This window comes from Hevea brasiliensis, unplaced genomic scaffold (assembly GCF_030052815.1).
Source record: "Hevea brasiliensis isolate MT/VB/25A 57/8 unplaced genomic scaffold, ASM3005281v1 Scaf5, whole genome shotgun sequence".
In the NCBI taxonomy this organism is placed as follows: domain Eukaryota; kingdom Viridiplantae; phylum Streptophyta; class Magnoliopsida; order Malpighiales; family Euphorbiaceae; genus Hevea; species Hevea brasiliensis.
Genome location: NW_026615028.1, coordinates 270,845 through 289,482, shown reverse-complemented (window position 1 = coordinate 289,482; position 18,638 = coordinate 270,845). Strand labels below are relative to the sequence as shown.

The following is an 18,638-nucleotide window of genomic DNA, read 5'->3' as shown; positions in this document are numbered from 1 at the left end:
TAAAAATAGGGATGAGCGTTCTGTTCAAATCAAATTAAATTATAAAAATTGAATTACATAATTTTAAAATCGAATAGAACTAAAATAAATGAAAAATTAAATCGAATCGAATTGTTTTATTTTAATTCAGTTTAGTTTAAACCGATCAATTTTGATTTTTGATTATTTTTTAATTTAAATTTAAATTTTAAATTATTTAGTCTAATTTTAACTTTAATTTAAATCTAATAATTATTAATCAATAAAATTAAATAATTTATTATTACATATTTAATAAAATTTTTTAAATAAATTTAAAATTAAATATTTTATTATAACAAATTAAAGTTAATAGTAGAATAAAACACCACAATTTAATGAAGGTTGGTGCATTTAAGTTACGATTATCATCAATCTTTTTATTGGTGTATTTTACATAATTTTCAATTGAGAAGCACATAAAACCAAAACTAGATCAAATGGCCATAATGAATGATTTCCTCAAATTTTATGATTTTTTTTTATTGCATAAAGTATAAACATTGCATTCTTTTTATTTTTAATTAATTTCTCTAATTGAATAATATTCTCTTTTTTTTTAATTTCCTTTTTAATCAACGTTGAGAAAATTTAATTTTAAAATGATAAAATAAGAAAAGAAATATATATTAATTCATAAATAACAAGTATTTTATATAATAAAATTTATAGTTGGCATTTTTATTATTTATTTTTTGTGGTTGGAGATAAGAATTATTTCTACATGGCATATTTTTAATAATATGTATTTTATGGTTAGTTACTTTTATTAAAATGTATAATTATTTTATTACAAAAAATAAAATAATTTAATGAAATTTTACGTGATTTTTATAAATTAATATTTTTTAAAATTTTAATTATAAAAAATTTATTAATTAAATTTTTTTAAACAGAATACTTTATGAAAAAATTCAACAGAAAAATTACATGTAGCAAATTTTATTAAAAAAATTATAGAAATAAATTACTCATTTATTATAATAAATTACGTTAAATTAAAATAATTAGTTGTGTTTCATATTCTTTTTCATAATAATTATTTTTTCTCTTAAATTAATATTTTTTCTTAATTAATACTTTTATAAAATATATTAATTTATAAAAATTATACGAAATAAATTATAAAATTTTATTAAATTAACCTATTTTAATAATAAAATGAATTAATAATAATAATAATAATAAATAATTTAAAAAAAGGTGGCCCGGAATTTTAGATCGGAGAATACTATGAATTCAAAGAAGGAATAATCTCTTCACGTAAAAAAAAGGCGTGTGAATTCTTGTTTTCAAGGGTCAATTGACTTCCATTTCACATTCCTTTTTCCTTTTCTCATTAGCCTGTGACCGACCGATACGTCTCGTTTTCACAAAGACCATAAAATCCTTAAAAAAGTTAAAAAAAATAAGATACTGTTCCCAGAGGCCAACGCTTGATTTTAATTAACAGACTGTCTCTAGAATGTACGTATACGTGAGCTGATGGATCTATCTGCTAGCCTTTTGATTTGGGGTATCTTTTTCTGTTATCTTTTACAATAGGATTCGATCTCTCTCTGTGGTTCTTCATCAAACAGGTTTTCTTCTTACGTGTGCGATTGGAAATTCTTGTTGCAATTCTGTCTTTCTTTTTTTTTGTTGGCGATAACGAACTTTTGAAATTTGTAAATGTCGGTTCTCTCAATTTTTCTTTGATTCATTTTGGGTCCTTGAATTGAATTTGTGGAATTTGACTACAGTAAATGTGAGATTTTTTGAATTCGTTTCGCAGCTTGTTTTCTCTGTAGCATAATTTTCGTTCCAACTCCAAAAACCCAATCGGTCACTTGGAATTTCTCTTCTTTGATTTGTGTTCAATCCTGATTAATTCGGGGTTTGTTTACTTCTTCTTTTTCTTTGTTTGTTTAATCTATTTGAGGACTGTATGTGTCTGCTCCAATATTGAGGTTTATAGGTGGCAACTTCTTGGCTTGTTTGATTTATTTATTTATTTTTATTTTCGTCCTTCCTATTTTTTTGGAGGAACTTTCCTATGTTAATTGTGTTCTTTTCACTATATAGAGAAGAATAAATGTGCAGCTTATATCATGCCTTGTAGGTGAAGAGCAAATGAAATTTCTTTTTTGGGGTAACGGATGAGTAAATGAACTTCATAATTATTTTCTCACTTAATTTAGTTTTCACAAATGTGAATAGTTAAACTTTGTCAGATATTTGTTTGGCCCTTTACTGCGATGTAAATGGAATAATACCATTGTAAGTTTTGTATATTAAATTACAGCTTTTCTAACTTCTCAAGATAGCAACTTGAGTGAGAAGACACGAAAATTATCTACCAATGTTCTTCATTTCTACCCACTGCACGTGTTTGAAAGGTTCTGCGGAGAGTGGGTCTGGGATTTTATAATCTATTAATGTAGACTAGATAGTTTATTGAGTTGTTGACTCCAATCAGTTGGTGGAATGCTTATTTTTGGTGACTTTCCACAACTACACCTTATGTTCAAATATGGGTTCCATTAGTTGGCTAACCTCCAAGAATTCTATCTTTTTGTTGCTTGGGGCTCCCTCAGTGCAGTTTAAGTTGAACTGAGGTTTTTTCCAATTGGCTTGAATCCAAGTGCTGAAAGAGGGAGAGCCATGTAGTGGATCCTCTTCCAATCCATGTGCTCCATGCGGGAACATGATTCATGAGTGGTCTTCTATTCTTTCAAGTTGTGTAACTTGTAATTTAATGGGGAATACCTTCATTTAAACATTATTTACTTTTTCAGTCTGCAATTAATGTTATAATTGCTTTTCTCTGTTCTTGTTCCTCACATGAGAATGTGTTTTTATTATTATTATTCTACTCAACTCAACTAAGCCTTTGTCCCAAAAATTTGGGGTCGGCTACATGGATTTTCTTTCTACACTCTAAACGATTTTGGGTTAAATTCTCGGAAATGTGTAATACTTCTAGGTCTTTTATTGTTATTATTATTATTTTAATTTTTTAAATGGCTTCAAGTCTGATTGTATATTATGACTTTGTAGTTGAAGTAACTTAAACCACTTGGGAGTGGCAACCTGTAAAGGAACGTTTCACCTTCTGGGCAAAAAGAAAGTGGGGAATAAAATGAGGTAAAATGCATGATTTAGGTGGTGATCATGGAAAACTTTGGATGTCATTCAATCAGAGGGAGTCTTGAAGGGAACCTAAGCCAATGCAATGTCTTCAAGTAAAAGCCCTATGCAAGGGCTTAACAATGATGGGGCTCAGACTCAAAGCTCTAATTCTATAAACAGGTATTGCCTTGACCAAGAGTGCAAGAAAGAAGTGCTTCATGCAAATTCCTCTGTGAATCAAATCAATTTGACAAAGACTGGATGTAAGATTTATGTGATGTTTTATTTGAGGTAAATCTTTCTTTTGTTTAGCAGGCATAATATTGAAGCACCTCTTACACAAAGGAGGTTAAAAGGTGATGAAAATTTCAATTATTCTGAAGACAGAGAGGCAGTGGTATTGTTACTTTTCATGTATCTTTTTAGAAATTTTGATCCTAAGCTTATGGTGAAGCTTCATGGATCCCTTACATGATGAGTTTATAGGAGCTGTATTCACGAGTGAGAGCACAGAAAGAAGAGATCCAGATTCTCCGTAAACAAATTGCAGCTGCTTATGTTAGGGTATGTGTTTCTCGAGGCCTGTGCTTGTGCATATAGATAATTGTTATGGCTATAAGTTTCTCTCTTGTTTAATCTCTTTGGTGTCAGGAGCTGCAACTGCTGAATGAAAAATATGTGTTGGAAAGGAAGTTTTCTGATTTGAGAATGGTACTTCTATTTTGAAAAATAGATTTTTTTTATACACTTACCTGGTGCTACTAAGCTGAAATGTTAATCCAGTTTATCCCTCTGTGGCTTAGAGTCTGAAATGGCATTATTTTGATCATAGGCAATTGATGAGAAGCAAAATGAAGCTATTACATCTGCCTTGAATGAATTGGTTCGCAGAAAAGGCGATCTTGAAGAAAACTTAAAATTGGCCCATGATTTGAAGGTATACTAATGCCTTTCTACTTTCTACCCCCAACTTATATCTTTCTGTTTTCTTTCAATCCATTGTATGTATTTGCTATGCTGTGTGGACCTTAATCTACTTCCAAAGGAGCTTTATTTCCTTATCTATGTTCACTTTCATGTACTCCTTTCCTTAATTTCTTCATAAATGTGTTCTTGGTATTTAGATGTGCTAATGGTTTTTCTATTCTCCAGGTTGTAGATGATGAGAGATATATTTTCACGTCATCCATGCTTGGCTTACTGGCTGAATATGGTGTTTGGCCCCATGTCATAAATGCCTCTGCTGTATCCAACAGCATAACGGTATTAATTATTTACTTCACATATATCTGTGACAAGTGGACACATTTCCATTTTACAGTTTATAAGGTGCATTGTTCCCTTTTCAATTTTGCCAATTCTTTTGCCAGGCATGAGAAAATGCTATTTATTTTTTGTGTTGAACCACTAACATGCTGTGAATTTATTCTGCTTTGCAGTCTCTTCAATCTTCAATCAAATTCACAACGTATATCATTTATGTGCATTAATGTTCAGCAAAAAATACTAAATTAGTAATAAGAAGTAAGAACCAAACGGCACCTTTAATGTAATAATAGATGTTAAATATTTATAGATATATACTGGACATATAGCTGAACTGCCTAGTGTTGTGCACATGTATCCCCGACATAAGACCTGCTAACTGAAATCTCATGTATTAAAGGTTCTTCACCTCCTGAGGGACTCCTAGTTTCTTCATTGAATTATAATGTCTGTATTATATGAATTCAGCGATTAGGATATTTTCCAGGCCAAAGCTTTTTGTACAAACAACATAATTTTTTTGTTAGAATTTCCACAAGTGATTGTACAATCAACATTGTTCAAACACTGTCATGAACTATTCTAAGTCCATGTGATAGTACGAAAGCCTTGATTGCTTCTGTTGTACTCACTGTTACTTGATAGTTTGTTTGTTATTTTTCCTCCTGTTTATTCTCCCATTGGCTGGCAGGCGGACATGATGCCTAAAAACTGTTTTAATTACCAACATGTATCCTAATTGTCTATGAATAATATGTTTACCAAATTTGATATAACTTTGCTTTTCTTGATGTCATGCAGCATCTGCACAATCAATTACAGTCAAAGATTAGAACTTCACATGTAAGGTTCCTATATTGTATAATTGGTTAATGTGAATTCCTGATTATTCTATTGGATTTTCCTTGATCTTGATATTGATTAAATACTCAAATGCTTCCCCTCATCTAATTTATGATACAGATATATATATATATATATATATATATATATATATATATATATATATATATATATATGATTCTGACCTCATCGTTTATTTGCTTCTTAGACTTGCAGATTTACCTACCTACATGCCTCTCACAAACTTACTGAAACATTTTATCATAACTTGCCATTTTAATTCTTGAACCAAGATTGTTTCTCCTTTGTTTACAGATATGTTACTGAAGTATTTTTGAATTGTAACCTTTTCTTTGTCATCTCATAAATTGTAATGTTGATTTACAATTTGAAATGATAATATTGGCATGGATTTACATTTATTACAGGATAAAATCAGAGATTTAGTGGTGGGCTTTCGTAATGAGAGTGAATTTCATGATAAAGATAACACTGGTACGGGCAACTTGATGCGTCAAGCTCCTCATCAATCCACGGTACTACTGGCATGTAATCTACTTGTTTACTATCTCCCTTTTCATTGCATCAACTCGGGTTTATCATCTCATCTGATATTTTTCTTTACCATCTCTCTCTCTTTCTCTCTCCAGAATCAAAATGGCATTTCTCCTTCTAATCACCATATAGACGAATGGCATTTGGAGCCAACTGATACAATGATGAGATATAGACATGAAATTGATGTGGCAAACAAAGCAAGGTTAATGCTTAATGGAGAGATGCATCAACAGTTAAACAAAAACAATTTGCCAGAGTTCTCATTTGATCCTTCTAGGTTGGTACTGTCTTTGTACTTTAGTTGAATTCTCAAGCCCAAGGGGTTGGAGTACAAAACGGGATGCAAGTTGCAATTGAGTTAGACTTAGCACACCTCCACCAAAGTGGCCTAGGCCATCTTGGTTTGGTTGTCCTAGAATTTATATGACCCTCAAATTTCTGTCTTTGCCAATGTGGGAAACCATTCACATCCCAACACTCGCCTTCAAGTGTAATTAGGCTTAACCTGTTGAGGCCTAGTCATTTCATGCCATATGGTGGTCCACCTACTTGGATTTGGTTTCTTATAGCTCTATCCTTAGGTTCTAGCACGCTAACCTAGCCCATAGATCCACTTAAGTCTAGTTTGATTAGATCAACTCATGGTTCTAGCTCATTGCGGCTCAACCTACCCACAAAAATAGTTTTATATCTCTAACACACTCCTGGCTCCTGCATGCAAATGCCACTGGGCTTGAGGCGTGGACAAACACATGCCTATTTTACTTTGTGTTTAGATGTTTAATTAATGAATGACGATGACTAGGATTTAAAATCTAAACCTTTTGATTTGAAAGGCTCTAATACCATATTGAATTCTCGAGCCTAGGGGGTTGGAGCACAAAATGGGATGATAGCTGCAATTGGGTTGGACTTGGCACACCTCAATCAAAATGGCTTTGGTTTGGTTGCCTTGTACTTTATATGGCGCTCAAGTTTCTTTTTGTTTGCAAATATGGGAAACCATCCACAATATATCCTAACAACTTTCAATCTATCAATCTCGGTTCTTTTTTTTATGGGTAATATTGTGGTTAGTGGTATTTGAAAAATTATAAATTGTGTACATATTTAGTTTCTATACAGTTTGTGATGTGCTGCAGTAAAATTTTTATTTGTTAGAGAATTACACCATTTAGTTGTCACTTTCCTCTGATGCGTACATGTATTAGCATGGTTCTTTGTTTTACTCTTTTATGTTTTCAATAATCTCCAAAGAAAGAAAAGAGATTGTTGAAGATCCAGTCCATATTGTTTAGGAAGCTAGAATTAGTCATTACGCTCCAAGTTCAATAGTAATATTGTGTTCCATATGTAACGTTGAAATTGTAGTTTTTTGAATTTTCCACTTACCGTTTTGTACCATTGTTCGAAGCACCATATTGTTGGCTTGTAAAAAAGTGAATCAGTTAGGGTGTTAGCATTCATCTAACAGTTTGTTTGTTGTTTGATTTATTAGAAGTTCTAATTCTATCTAGAATTAGACTGACTTGAACCTGATAGCATATCATTCATGGAATACTCAACTCAACCAAGTGTTATTCCCAAAATAATTGGGTTTAGGTGTATGAATCCCTTTCCTCCATCATGCTCAGTTGAGGGCTACATTTTAGAAAGGGCTAGTGATGCTCTATCGTATTTAGCCACTAATCCTCATGTCATTCTTGGTCTACTTATCATCTTTTTTAGTATTATAACTCAGATATACTATTTTTTGTGCTAGCGCATGCAGTCTGTGTTGGACATGACCAAACTATCTTACTTTTCTCTCTTTCAACTTATTGGGTGCCTCTTCTACCTTCATAGAAATATACCCATTTCTTTTCTGGTGCTTTTATGCATAAACATCATCTATCATGGTTTCCTTTACTCTTCCAGACTGCTGCATTCACTATGTAGATGTAATTTCATTTTTGCATAGCACTAGTACCATACATCACAACCAGAAAATTGCAGTCTTGTAGAACTTGTCCTTCAACTTAGCAGGAATTTGAACACATAAGAAATTTCTTTTTCAACCATTTTTAACATTTTCTTCTAACATCTGCTGCTGTAACTGAATACTGCTGGTTCATATTAATGGTTATACCTGGCCAATATATCATTCTCTTGCAGGAAGGTTACTGGTCCTCTCTCCAATAGTTTATTTGATAAAGGTGTCATGAATATGAGAACAGGAGATATGACCAAGGACTTGCTGCATCCTTCCAGCATACATGATGAGATTGCTTCCTCTGTTTCTGAAGGTAAGTGATGTTTTCATCTAGAAACAAGTTCATGACCTCTGTTTAAAAATTTAATATGACTTGTTGCATTTTAGAGGGTCCTGGAATAGATGGGTTTCAGATTATTGGTGAAGCTACACCTGGAGAAAAACTCCTTGGATGTGGATATCCTGTGCGTGGAACTTCTCTTTGCATGTTTCAGTGGGTTCGCCATCTTGAGGATGGCACTAGGCAATATATTGAAGGTAAGAAATGAACTGGTTTTTTCCTTCATAGGATATTTTTAGTTTTTATTTTGTTTTTAGTAAGGAGGGCGTAGGGAGGACGTTGGAGCTCCTCATAGTGTGATTACTTCTTGTTTAATGGTTATTAAATATGCGTAAAATTTCATGGGAATGTTTAACTCAGGAGCCACGAATCCAGAATATGTTGTCACTGCTGATGATGTCGATAAGCTGATTGCTGTTGAGTGCATACCAATGGATGACCAAGGCCGTCAGGTTAACTAATAAATAATATTTCTTTGATTACCTACCAAGCATTTTTCTTAGCCAAGGAAATTAAACTGTAATGTTACTGTGTAGCAAAACTTGGTCTCTGAAATCAAATTTCTTCATGTAGATGTGGCTGCTTTCATTAAAAATGACCACAACCATTGAATTTTTAAAAATGCAATGAAATTCTAGACACTTTATTACAACACTAGAATTCCAGAAAATTGGTACTGTTGTCTTTTAACAGACTATCTTCCTTTTTTCACCATGATATGAAAGGACTTGTTTGCTCAAATGTTTTTCATTATCCATAATATTAATAAAAAGGTATTTATCTTTTTTTAATAATTAATAGTTCCAAACACATAAGCATATACACATTTCCTCATACGGAGACTACAGTCATTCATGGTATTTTTAACACCTTCTGTGACATATGTAATTATGCACCAGGAATCACAATTTTCCAAACTTACAACAAACTGTCATTCCTGTTTTTCAATGCTTTTAAATGATTTTTAAATTGGATAGGCAGTCTGATGGTCCTTATGAAGACAAATTTTTGAACCTCAATGCTTGCCTTGCTTTTGGTTCAATCATTGGAATTTTTGTGTCCAAATCCACTTTGTTGTTTGAAATGAATGGTCTCCGTTTCTACTTTCTAGAAATTTGACTTATTTCATTATCTATGTTTCTAATAAAAAATAATGCAGCTTTTGATATTTGTGATGTTCGAGAATCTTGTTTTCTTATTGTTTATTCTATCAGGGAGAACTGGTGAGGCTTTTTGCAAATGATCAGAACAAAATAAAATGTGGTAAGTGTGAGATTCATAAACGTCTGTTGGATTTGAAGATCCTTGAAAATGACCAAGTTAAATTATAGTTGATAGTGACTGTTGTTAAAACATGTGTGTGTATATTTTCAACTTGTTTCTATTTTTGTAGCATTAAACAATTTGTTTAAAACAGTGGCAGATGTAGAATTTTATCAATCACATTGCGTATGAACCAGATTTTCTTCCTTAATACTGTTTTTGGTTCTATAGTACCTGTCTTCCAAATTCCAATGGATAAAATGTGTGATGTTGCAGTCATCTATTAGATCATGGTGTATAACAACTATGTTTTCTATTTATGTTCAAATAAATTTTGACAACTATTCATGAACTTATCTAGTTGTAACATTACAGTCCCTCATTTTAAAAATGTAACATAAAACTCCATTAACTTTCAAATTTTGCACAGTAAAATCCCTCTAACCTCCAATTACTAGGTTTTTCAGTTAGATGCTGACTTGGACAGTTTCAGCAAGGAGTTTAGTCAGTATTTCACTTTTCTCTCTCAAGTCATGTGTAAATTGAGTCCTTTTTCTCTCTATAGACAGAATAATTTTTCATGTGTAAAGAGAATAATTTTACACTTTGCATAAGAGTCCAGAGAAATGTTGACTAAGTGCCATGCGGGAGCTATTCACATCAGTTTCTAACTGAAAAATCAGTAATTTAAAGTTAGAGAGATTTTACTGTGCAATATTTGAAAGTTTAGGGGGTTTTATGTTACATTTTAAAGTTAAAGGACTGTAGTGTTATAACTATATAAGTTCAGGGACAATTGTTGAAATTTATCCATTTCTGTTCATACTTTTGATGAGAGTATAATATTTATGAAACTTAGGGTCTATTTGTTTCAAATTCTGGAATCAGAATCGTAATCAAGGCAAATTGGAAACAAAGAATATTTTTCCTGGTTGTTTGGGTCAATTAGGAATCGGAATTTGATACCCTTTGAGACATTTGATTCCACTGATCTCTAGAATCAGAATCAATATTAAAATGTGAAAATTCAATTGAATTTCATATAGTTAATGTTTGGTATAATTTCATGATTGTAATTCATTTATCCTTACTTCCTAAAATACCTCAATAGTAAAACAATAATGCTTTCTGTTAAAATGTTTAATTGTCAAACTAATGGCTTGAAACAGTAATGCTTTCTTTCAAATTGTTTGATTTTCGATTTTTTTCGGTTTGGTAAGGTTCTAGTTTGGATTTTGATTCCTAAAACAATTTTATGCAATTGTCAAGGAAAGTCATAACTGAATTCCTATTTAAGTTTTAAAATTAGTTGCTAATATACACAATATATCATATGATAATCATTTAGCTATTTCTTAATTATATAGTCTTTAACTTTTAGGTACATATATAATTAAGAATTATAAGTTGATTTAATATATTTATAACTAAAATTATTAAGAAAAGGTAGAAGAATGAAAAAATATTATTAGGTTATATATATATATATATATATATATATATATATATTACAAATTTAGTTGTATATAAATATATACAATTATATTGAAAGTATATAACATAGCTAAAAAATCATAGAAAAACATATATATAAAGTCGGTACTTTGGTTTGATACAGATCTAATACGGTCCTGGTTTAATTTTAGTGAAGAACTAGGACCAAACCAAAAAAGTAAAATAAATTCAGTTCGGTACAGTTCTAATTGGTTCAATATGGTTCCTTGGTTCGGGGTCTCCAAGAACCATGAATGCCCCTATTATTTTTTATAAAGACACAAGACTGTCCCCCAGTAGGACTATTAGTGGAAAGCAGGAGTGCCACTGGCTGTTGTGTCACTCATCAAGAAGGAGAGAGAGAGAGAGAGAGAGAGAGAGAGGGAAAGTTTATGGTTTATCAAAATGCTATGTTTCCTGAAGACTCCTGCATTGTGTTTGTTTACATATAGTCATAAAGATGTTCTGATTATTGTTTATTGACTTTTTGCCACTGAAAGTTATAATATTTGCACAAGTTTCTAATGTTTTGCTTCAGAGACCCAGACATGCACCAGAGATTGACTTATACATGTCTAAAGGTGAAGCCACATTTAGTGTTCAGTTGCTGGTGGGTTATGCTTGCTTTAACATATTTACACATTAGATAAGCCATTTGCTTGCTTTAACAATAATTGTCTTAAGATAAAGTTTTAGGTCTTGTATTTTTGAAGTGGTCATGAGTCATTCAAATGAAAATTGTGTTTGACAATACTTTTTTTATTATATTTTAATTCTTGTATTTCCAAAATGGTCATATGTTATTCAAAATAAGGTTGTGTTGATTATTATATTTCTCACCTCTCAGTTCCCTGTATTTAGTTTAGAATTAATAGAGATTACGGGAATTATGTTATAACCAATTTTATGACCTTAAATATTTTATTTCCTTTTATAGACAGACTCTTCCGACCATTGGGAATCAGCATTTCTAGTTTTGCAACGATCACGCTATCAAATCAAGAGCATAAGTGAGGAAGTTGAGCTGATTGCAGAGAAATTTTCAAAGAATTTATCAGTATGTTCTTAACTTTCAATATTATGTCCTTCTCTTCTTCTTCCTTGGGGGAGGGACTTGCAAGAGTACATATTAGAAAATAAAAGGCATACTCTAATTTTGTATTTTGTTGATTTTGCAGATCAAAATTCCTTCTGGAGTCTCAACACAATTTGTTTTAACATGTTCTAGTGGATCTTCTCATCCTCTCAATACATATGATGTTAGGTAATTGTTACTTAATGTTGAGTTTTCTATTGGATTTAATTTAATCCCCCATATTTTGTTTCTTGATTTAACTTTTCTTGCATGCATAGAATTGTCTAGAGAACTTACCAAAGTTTTGTTGCTTAATACAATAATTTTTAGCACCTTCTTGATTTCTATGCATTTTGCGAAAGGGGAAAGTGTTATAATATTTAATGTGTGCATCAAATAATTAATATTGAATCAAACTATTTTTCTTTTGCTTTTGAAAGAACCCTGTTTGACATGTTGCTACTCATGTTGTTTTGTAGGACACGTGATACTCTTGTGTTGACAATGAGAATGTTCCAAAGCAAGGTACTTTTCTTTTTGGATCTTGTCAAATTCTACTTGAAGAATGTGCCATGTTCTGTATGTGCTTACATAGTTGTTTTGTTTGCATGTCGACTTTTTGATGTCACCTTATTTGTTTAGATACATAGAATATTTTGATGATTATGACTACAAGAAAGGAACCTATATGAAGTACGAATGAAACTCAGCTCTAAGATGCATGATTTTAGCTTCACTAAATGATACCAAGTTAGTCCACGGAGACATTTCACAGAATACCAGCATTTGTGGTTCCCTGCTTATCACGTATATTAGAATGCTTATTCATTTTTAGGTAATTCCTGATGTTTGACAACTTTTCACTTAGTGGCAAAGGCAAATGATATTAATTCATGATAAGTCTGTTTGCTCTCTGAAACACAAATGCATCAACATTCTACCATTGAGGTTCCAAAGATTATGAGAAATTGGCTACATGCGGACTCTGGTTCCTTTTACCTAAATTATGTGTTATTTTTTATTTTATTTTTCATTTTCTAATAATCTGTTTTATCCAACATAACAAATGCATGAACATGCACCTATGCAGTATGCACAGGCAAAACATTTTTATTTTGCTCATATTTTTATGTGAGTTAATCATGGTATGTTTTGACCTTACTATGTGCATATGCCCTATGGAACAGGCATTGGATGAGAAGAGGAAGGGTAGAGCATGAAACCACAGGTTTCTCTGATACTCGGGTAGTGTTTATAGTAAAATTCATTCATGTTAGAAGATAATAAGACAATAAATCTGGAGGAAGTTTTGCGCGTATGAACAAAACATTTAGATTGATTAGATGTTTGTGTATTGTAAAATGTTATTCCTGTCTTGGTGAATTTTTCTTCAGTGTTGTCCCTAATTTAAAAATTTTCTTGATATCACGTGGTGGTCCTCACAATTTTCAACCTGAGATCCTCGGTTGTCTTTGTGCCACAGACCGCACTGTCGATCTTCTAATGTTTTTACTTGTCCTTTCTAGTTTAATTATGATTATGATCTCCTGGGCGAACACAATTTTTATTTGAGAATTAAGAAATATCTTTCTTTTTGGTTCACAAGAATTTAATAATTTAAAAATATGAAATGACAGTTAATGTCTTTCAGAACCATCTAATGGTTGAGTTGTAGTGGATGGGTCCTAATATGTTGAAGCTGAAATGATCACAAAGTACTAGAAAGAAACAATTGAGCAAACTGACTCAAAAACCAATTATAAATAGTTGTACAAGGATTAGATCTGAGGTAAAAAGTATCAATCTTAATTAATTTCTTCTCATTTGAGTGTCACTGATGATGATGATGATGTGATATTGGAAAATTTTTAAAATTCTTGTTGAAGAAGGTAAGGCTTGTATTTGTCCACGGAATTGGGTATGACTTAGAAGCATCAATTCACGACTCCATTTATAAAATGTTTTGCATATGAAATAACTTGTGTTAAATATATATATATATATATATATTAATTTGGCTCCATGTAGATTTTCCACTGGAAACCTCATTAATATATTAAAAAATTAACCTTTTTTATTTTTTTATGTAAAAGGCTAAAACTTACTCTTCATAGTTAATAATTTCTTTTATTTTTTATCAATATAGTGTCTTGTGTTTGTCATCATTAGCATTGTTTTGAAGTGATATTAATACTTAATAAAATATTATTTTTAATGCCACATCATTGTGGATATTCATCGCCATGTTAACATGAATATTGGTATTTATTGTCATATTAGCGCCATACCAACGCTAAGCTAGCATGGGTGTTGGTATTTAATGCCGCATCACTCTCTTAACTGACAATTTCGATTATGCTTTGCTAATGGAGTATGATACAAAGTAACAGTTTGATAAAATTTGAACTGCAATTTTTTATGAGTCAAATTATGAAATACATAATTTTTTTTTTTTTTTACTTTTCCCTAAAAACAATTTTAGCTAATATTATTCATCCAGCATATGTTTTGTAAGTATTGATTTGGGGCATGTGGCCATGTGCAAGTGTAGGACTTTTACTAGTACAACTAATAAATGCCAAAGCCCCTCTAATCTGATACTCAGAAATCAGAGTGCAGAATCTTGCGTATATAAGCCTATACAGGCTAAACAGTTTCATCCAATAAATCTCTTCCAAGTGAGAAAACTCATGTGCTTGCACGTGAGTACAACTCCTCAAAGTATTCTAGCATTCCCTCATTTCAATATCCATGATGTGGCCAGATCCCATTGGTTGATTATCTTAAGCTGCGGTGGCTTCCACAGGAGATGTAAAGCGGCCACTCACCTACACTTTACCTACCATTTAAGCTTGGGCGGTACTTCACTTCACCCATTGAATTGATTAGAAACTTTGATGCTAAAAAACACAACTAAATAACGTCAACAAATCATCATCTCCATTCTCCAATGAAACAAAGCCAAAGCCAGAAAAGCCAAAGATCCACCAAAGAATAAAGCAGGAGAAGATAAGGAGAGAGAGAGAGAGAGAGAGAGAGAGAGAGAGATCAACTTCCTGTCTCCTTTGCTTCCTTTCTTTTCTATTACTACTTGCCTTCTCATCTCTGCCTCTCTGGACCCAAAAATTTAGTGTAAATATTGAGGCAAGTGAACTATTGCAAAATTTACATACAATTTTATTACCAAGATTCAACAACATGGGTTCTGTTGGGAACCAGAATCCTTGGGCAACCTATGATACCTATAAAGATTGTTCCCAGCAAATTTGCAGCATTTATTGTCCACAATGGTGCTATATAATTTTCCCTCCCCCTCCTCCCTTTAACCTTGGAGATGATGATTCTGGAACTGATTTTTCTCCTCTCATTATAGCTGTAATTGGTATCTTGGCAAGTGCTTTCATCCTGGTGAGTTACTATACTATCATTTCCAAGTATTGCAGGCGAGGAGGCCATGGTGATAATAGCTTGGAATTGGGTGAAAATCATGACCAAATCACTAATGAAGCCTGGCAGGGTTCTGCAGCTGGATTGGATGAGTCTCTCATCAAGTCAATTACTGTATGCAAATACAAGAAAGGTGATGGGTTCGTTGAAAGCTCAGATTGCTCTGTTTGTTTAAGTGAATTTCAAGAAAATGAGAACTTAAGGTTTTTGCCTAAGTGTAACCACGCATTTCATCTCCCTTGTATTGATCCTTGGCTCAAGTCTCATGCTAGTTGTCCCCTCTGCCGTGCCAATATTGCACCCACCAACATCCTACCTAGCCAACCACCACCACCACAAGGTCCACCACCGCCAATTCAAGAAACTCCGCCAAGCACTGTCGTGTCTGCCCTTGAATACCAACACAGGATTAATGATGCTGTTCTAGTGGTTCAAGATTTACAAGGGAATGTTCCTGAAGAAACTGTGGTTAGTCTTGTTGTTTGTGGTGATAACATCCTACCAAAGCCTACAATTCAAGATCTTGGATTAAGCACCCAGAATATGGAACAAGAAACAGAAAACATTAATGAAATCAGAGAGGAAGCCATCCAACCAATAAGAAGGTCAGTTTCTTTGAATTCTTCTCTGTGGCATACTCAAGTTTCTATTGCTGATATACTACGCTTGAGCGAGGATGAAAATGGTGATGATGGTTACAAAATGAGAGATACAGAGAAGAATAGAATTGAGATTTTGAATTTCGTTAGAAGTCCTCTTGCAATTAGGAGATCAACTTCAACAGGGAGATTCATATTCACAAGGTATGAGAAAGGCAGGAGTTCTATGATTCCTAATTGATCAGAATATTTTTTTTCTTTTTTTTTTTTCCATCGCTGATCTGATGTACAAAACCATTATTTTCTTTTTTTTTCTTGTGTAGCATAAAAAGCACACCATATAGAGAACTAGAGATCTTGCATATTAAATCTGACAGTGGAGATGATGAGGCCTGAACTTGTTCTTCAATATGTTAAAACCTTAGAATTGGATAAATCGGAGGAGTTAGTACTTGAAATTTAGGCATTGTAATCGAGATGTCAATTTAAAAATATAATATAAAATTCTCTAAATTTAAAAATTTTATAAATAATTATTAAATTTTTTCTTTTAAAATTATGTTTGAGAGAGTATAAGGTTTTTCAAAGTAAATTTTTTGGAAATTCTTTTTGAAGACTTCTGAAACTTTTTATTTTTCAACCAAGGTTTTGTTTTTAAAATTCCAAAAAACTTTAAACTTTAAATAGTTTGGAATGAAGAAATAGTTTTTCATAATTTTTAAAAATCACCAAAAACCTCTTTTTCCAACTCACTAGATTAATGGTTTACGAAAATTTTTTTAATTAAACACCTTTAAAAAAAAAAAAAAACTTAAAATTAAAAATAAAAATTTAATTTTAAGTTTATTAATAAATAATACACCTTTAACTATTAAATTAAATTAAATTAAATGATATAATTAAATTATTTTATATTACTTGTAAAGTATTCAAATTAAAAAAAAATTTCCATAAATAATTAAGAATCTTAAAGACTTGAAAGTACAAAAATTTAATTAATTCTATGCATTTTAATTGTAATTAAGGGCCCCATTAGTTGACATGTTATAATCCAATAATTAAGGGCTATTGGATCTAGCAATCTGTTCTTAGGGCACTTTCAGTTTGGTTATTAATTAGGATAGGAAACACAAAAACAAGAAAAGGAAAGGCTATGATGGCTTTGCTGCCTTCACTTCAAAATTACACAAGAAGATGACAGCCATGTTGCATCTAGATCCTTCTTAACAGCCCAAGCCAACCTCAAAAGTGAAAAAATATTTTATTTAAAATTACAAGAATTTTACTTATGTGGATATAGATTAATTAAGTTGAGGAATCAAAATTTAATAGGATTGCTGCATAGAAAGAAACCCTAAACCTTCATTGAAATAATATTTTAATAATAGAAAATAATACCCTTATTTTTAGTTTGAATACATAATTTGTTGAGTATTAGATTACTTTTGCTATCACTAAATCTAATTATTTAATTTTTATATTTAGAAAAAATATATTATTTAATTTTTATATTTTATTTTCATCAAATTATTTAAGTCTAAATTTTTTATTAGTCAATACATATTAAATTATTATTTAACTACTTTATTTTAATAAAATTAATTAATTAATTTTTATATTTTAAAAAATATAACTATTTAATCTTCTAATTTAGTAAAATTAATTAATTTATCCCTGATTTTAAAAAATATATTTTTAGATGAAAATTTTGTTATATAAAGACTAATTCTAAATTTATATTTTTCTCTAATTATTTAAATTTTTTTTTGTTCAATTCCCTAACATTATTTTTGTGTTTTTTATTAAAAATAATTTTTCTATATTATCGCCTTAATTACTTGGATATCTAGAAGAAATGATTACTCTTTTTACGTGTGTATACTTGTACTAATTCTAAATGAGAAATAGAGAGAGAATGAGAGAGGAAGAAATATTGAGACAGATAAATAAAGAAAGATAAAAAAACAAATAACTGGGAGAGTGTCAAAATAATTTTGATATTAAAAAAAATAGTGATAGGAATTAAAGAATTAATAAAACTAAATTACATCCATTAACTAATATATTTTTCAAAATATAATGACTAATTAATTAATTTCACTAAAATGTATGAATTAAATAATTATTTGATTGAAATTAAACTTTTGAATAATAAAAAATTTAAGAGAGAAATTAAGTAGTTTAACGAAAATAAAATATAGAGACTAAATAATATATTTTTTATAATATATGAAATAAATAATTAATTTTATTAAAATATAAAAGTTAAATAATAAATTTTCTTATTTAACTGAAGTATTATTCATTGTGTTCTAAACTTAATGAGCTCCTGATTAAAAAAAAAAAAAAATAGAGAGAGATAGCGATTAGAGAGAGAATTTTAAATTACAAAAATTAATGTTTACAAGGTTAAGCATAACGCAAGATGTCAATGGGCTCTCCCCAGAATGAACCATTTTGTTCTCTGGGTCTCTTGGACCTTTTAAAATGGGCCTATCCCCAAGACGATAAGATGCAAAATAATGGGCTTTTATGGGTGAACAGCATGCACACTTCAACCTCAAACATTCTAACAATTTTTATAAAGCTCAATTCAAGAAAATTTTGTTATGGTTTGGATTTATGAGTAGAAGAGAAGAGTTATGGATTTTA

At 31.0% G+C, this 18,638-nt stretch overlaps 2 protein-coding genes across 2 annotated transcripts; both read left to right on the top strand.

The window, feature by feature from the left end:
• The first annotated feature begins 1,478 nt into the window (after positions 1–1,478).
• LOC131169112 (uncharacterized) lies at positions 1,479–13,333 on the top strand. The gene is made up of 19 exons (XM_058142497.1): positions 1,479–1,598; positions 3,058–3,309; positions 3,442–3,526; positions 3,616–3,693; positions 3,781–3,840; positions 3,962–4,066; positions 4,282–4,392; positions 5,197–5,238; positions 5,667–5,783; positions 5,889–6,073; positions 7,951–8,081; positions 8,156–8,305; positions 8,469–8,560; positions 9,323–9,371; positions 11,406–11,446; positions 11,803–11,922; positions 12,044–12,129; positions 12,420–12,465; positions 13,128–13,333. Exons 2-19 carry the CDS (start codon positions 3,233–3,235, stop codon positions 13,158–13,160), a joined length of 1,608 nt encoding a protein of 535 aa, XP_057998480.1. The 5' UTR covers positions 1,479–1,598; positions 3,058–3,232; the 3' UTR covers positions 13,161–13,333.
• Positions 13,334–14,037: 704 nt separating this feature from the next.
• LOC110647396 (RING-H2 finger protein ATL52) lies at positions 14,038–16,489 on the top strand. The gene has a single exon (XM_021801207.2). The coding sequence runs from the start codon at positions 15,139–15,141 to the stop codon at positions 16,225–16,227; it is 1,089 nt and encodes a 362-aa protein (XP_021656899.2). The 5' UTR covers positions 14,038–15,138; the 3' UTR covers positions 16,228–16,489.
• The last annotated feature ends 2,149 nt before the right edge of the window (positions 16,490–18,638 follow it).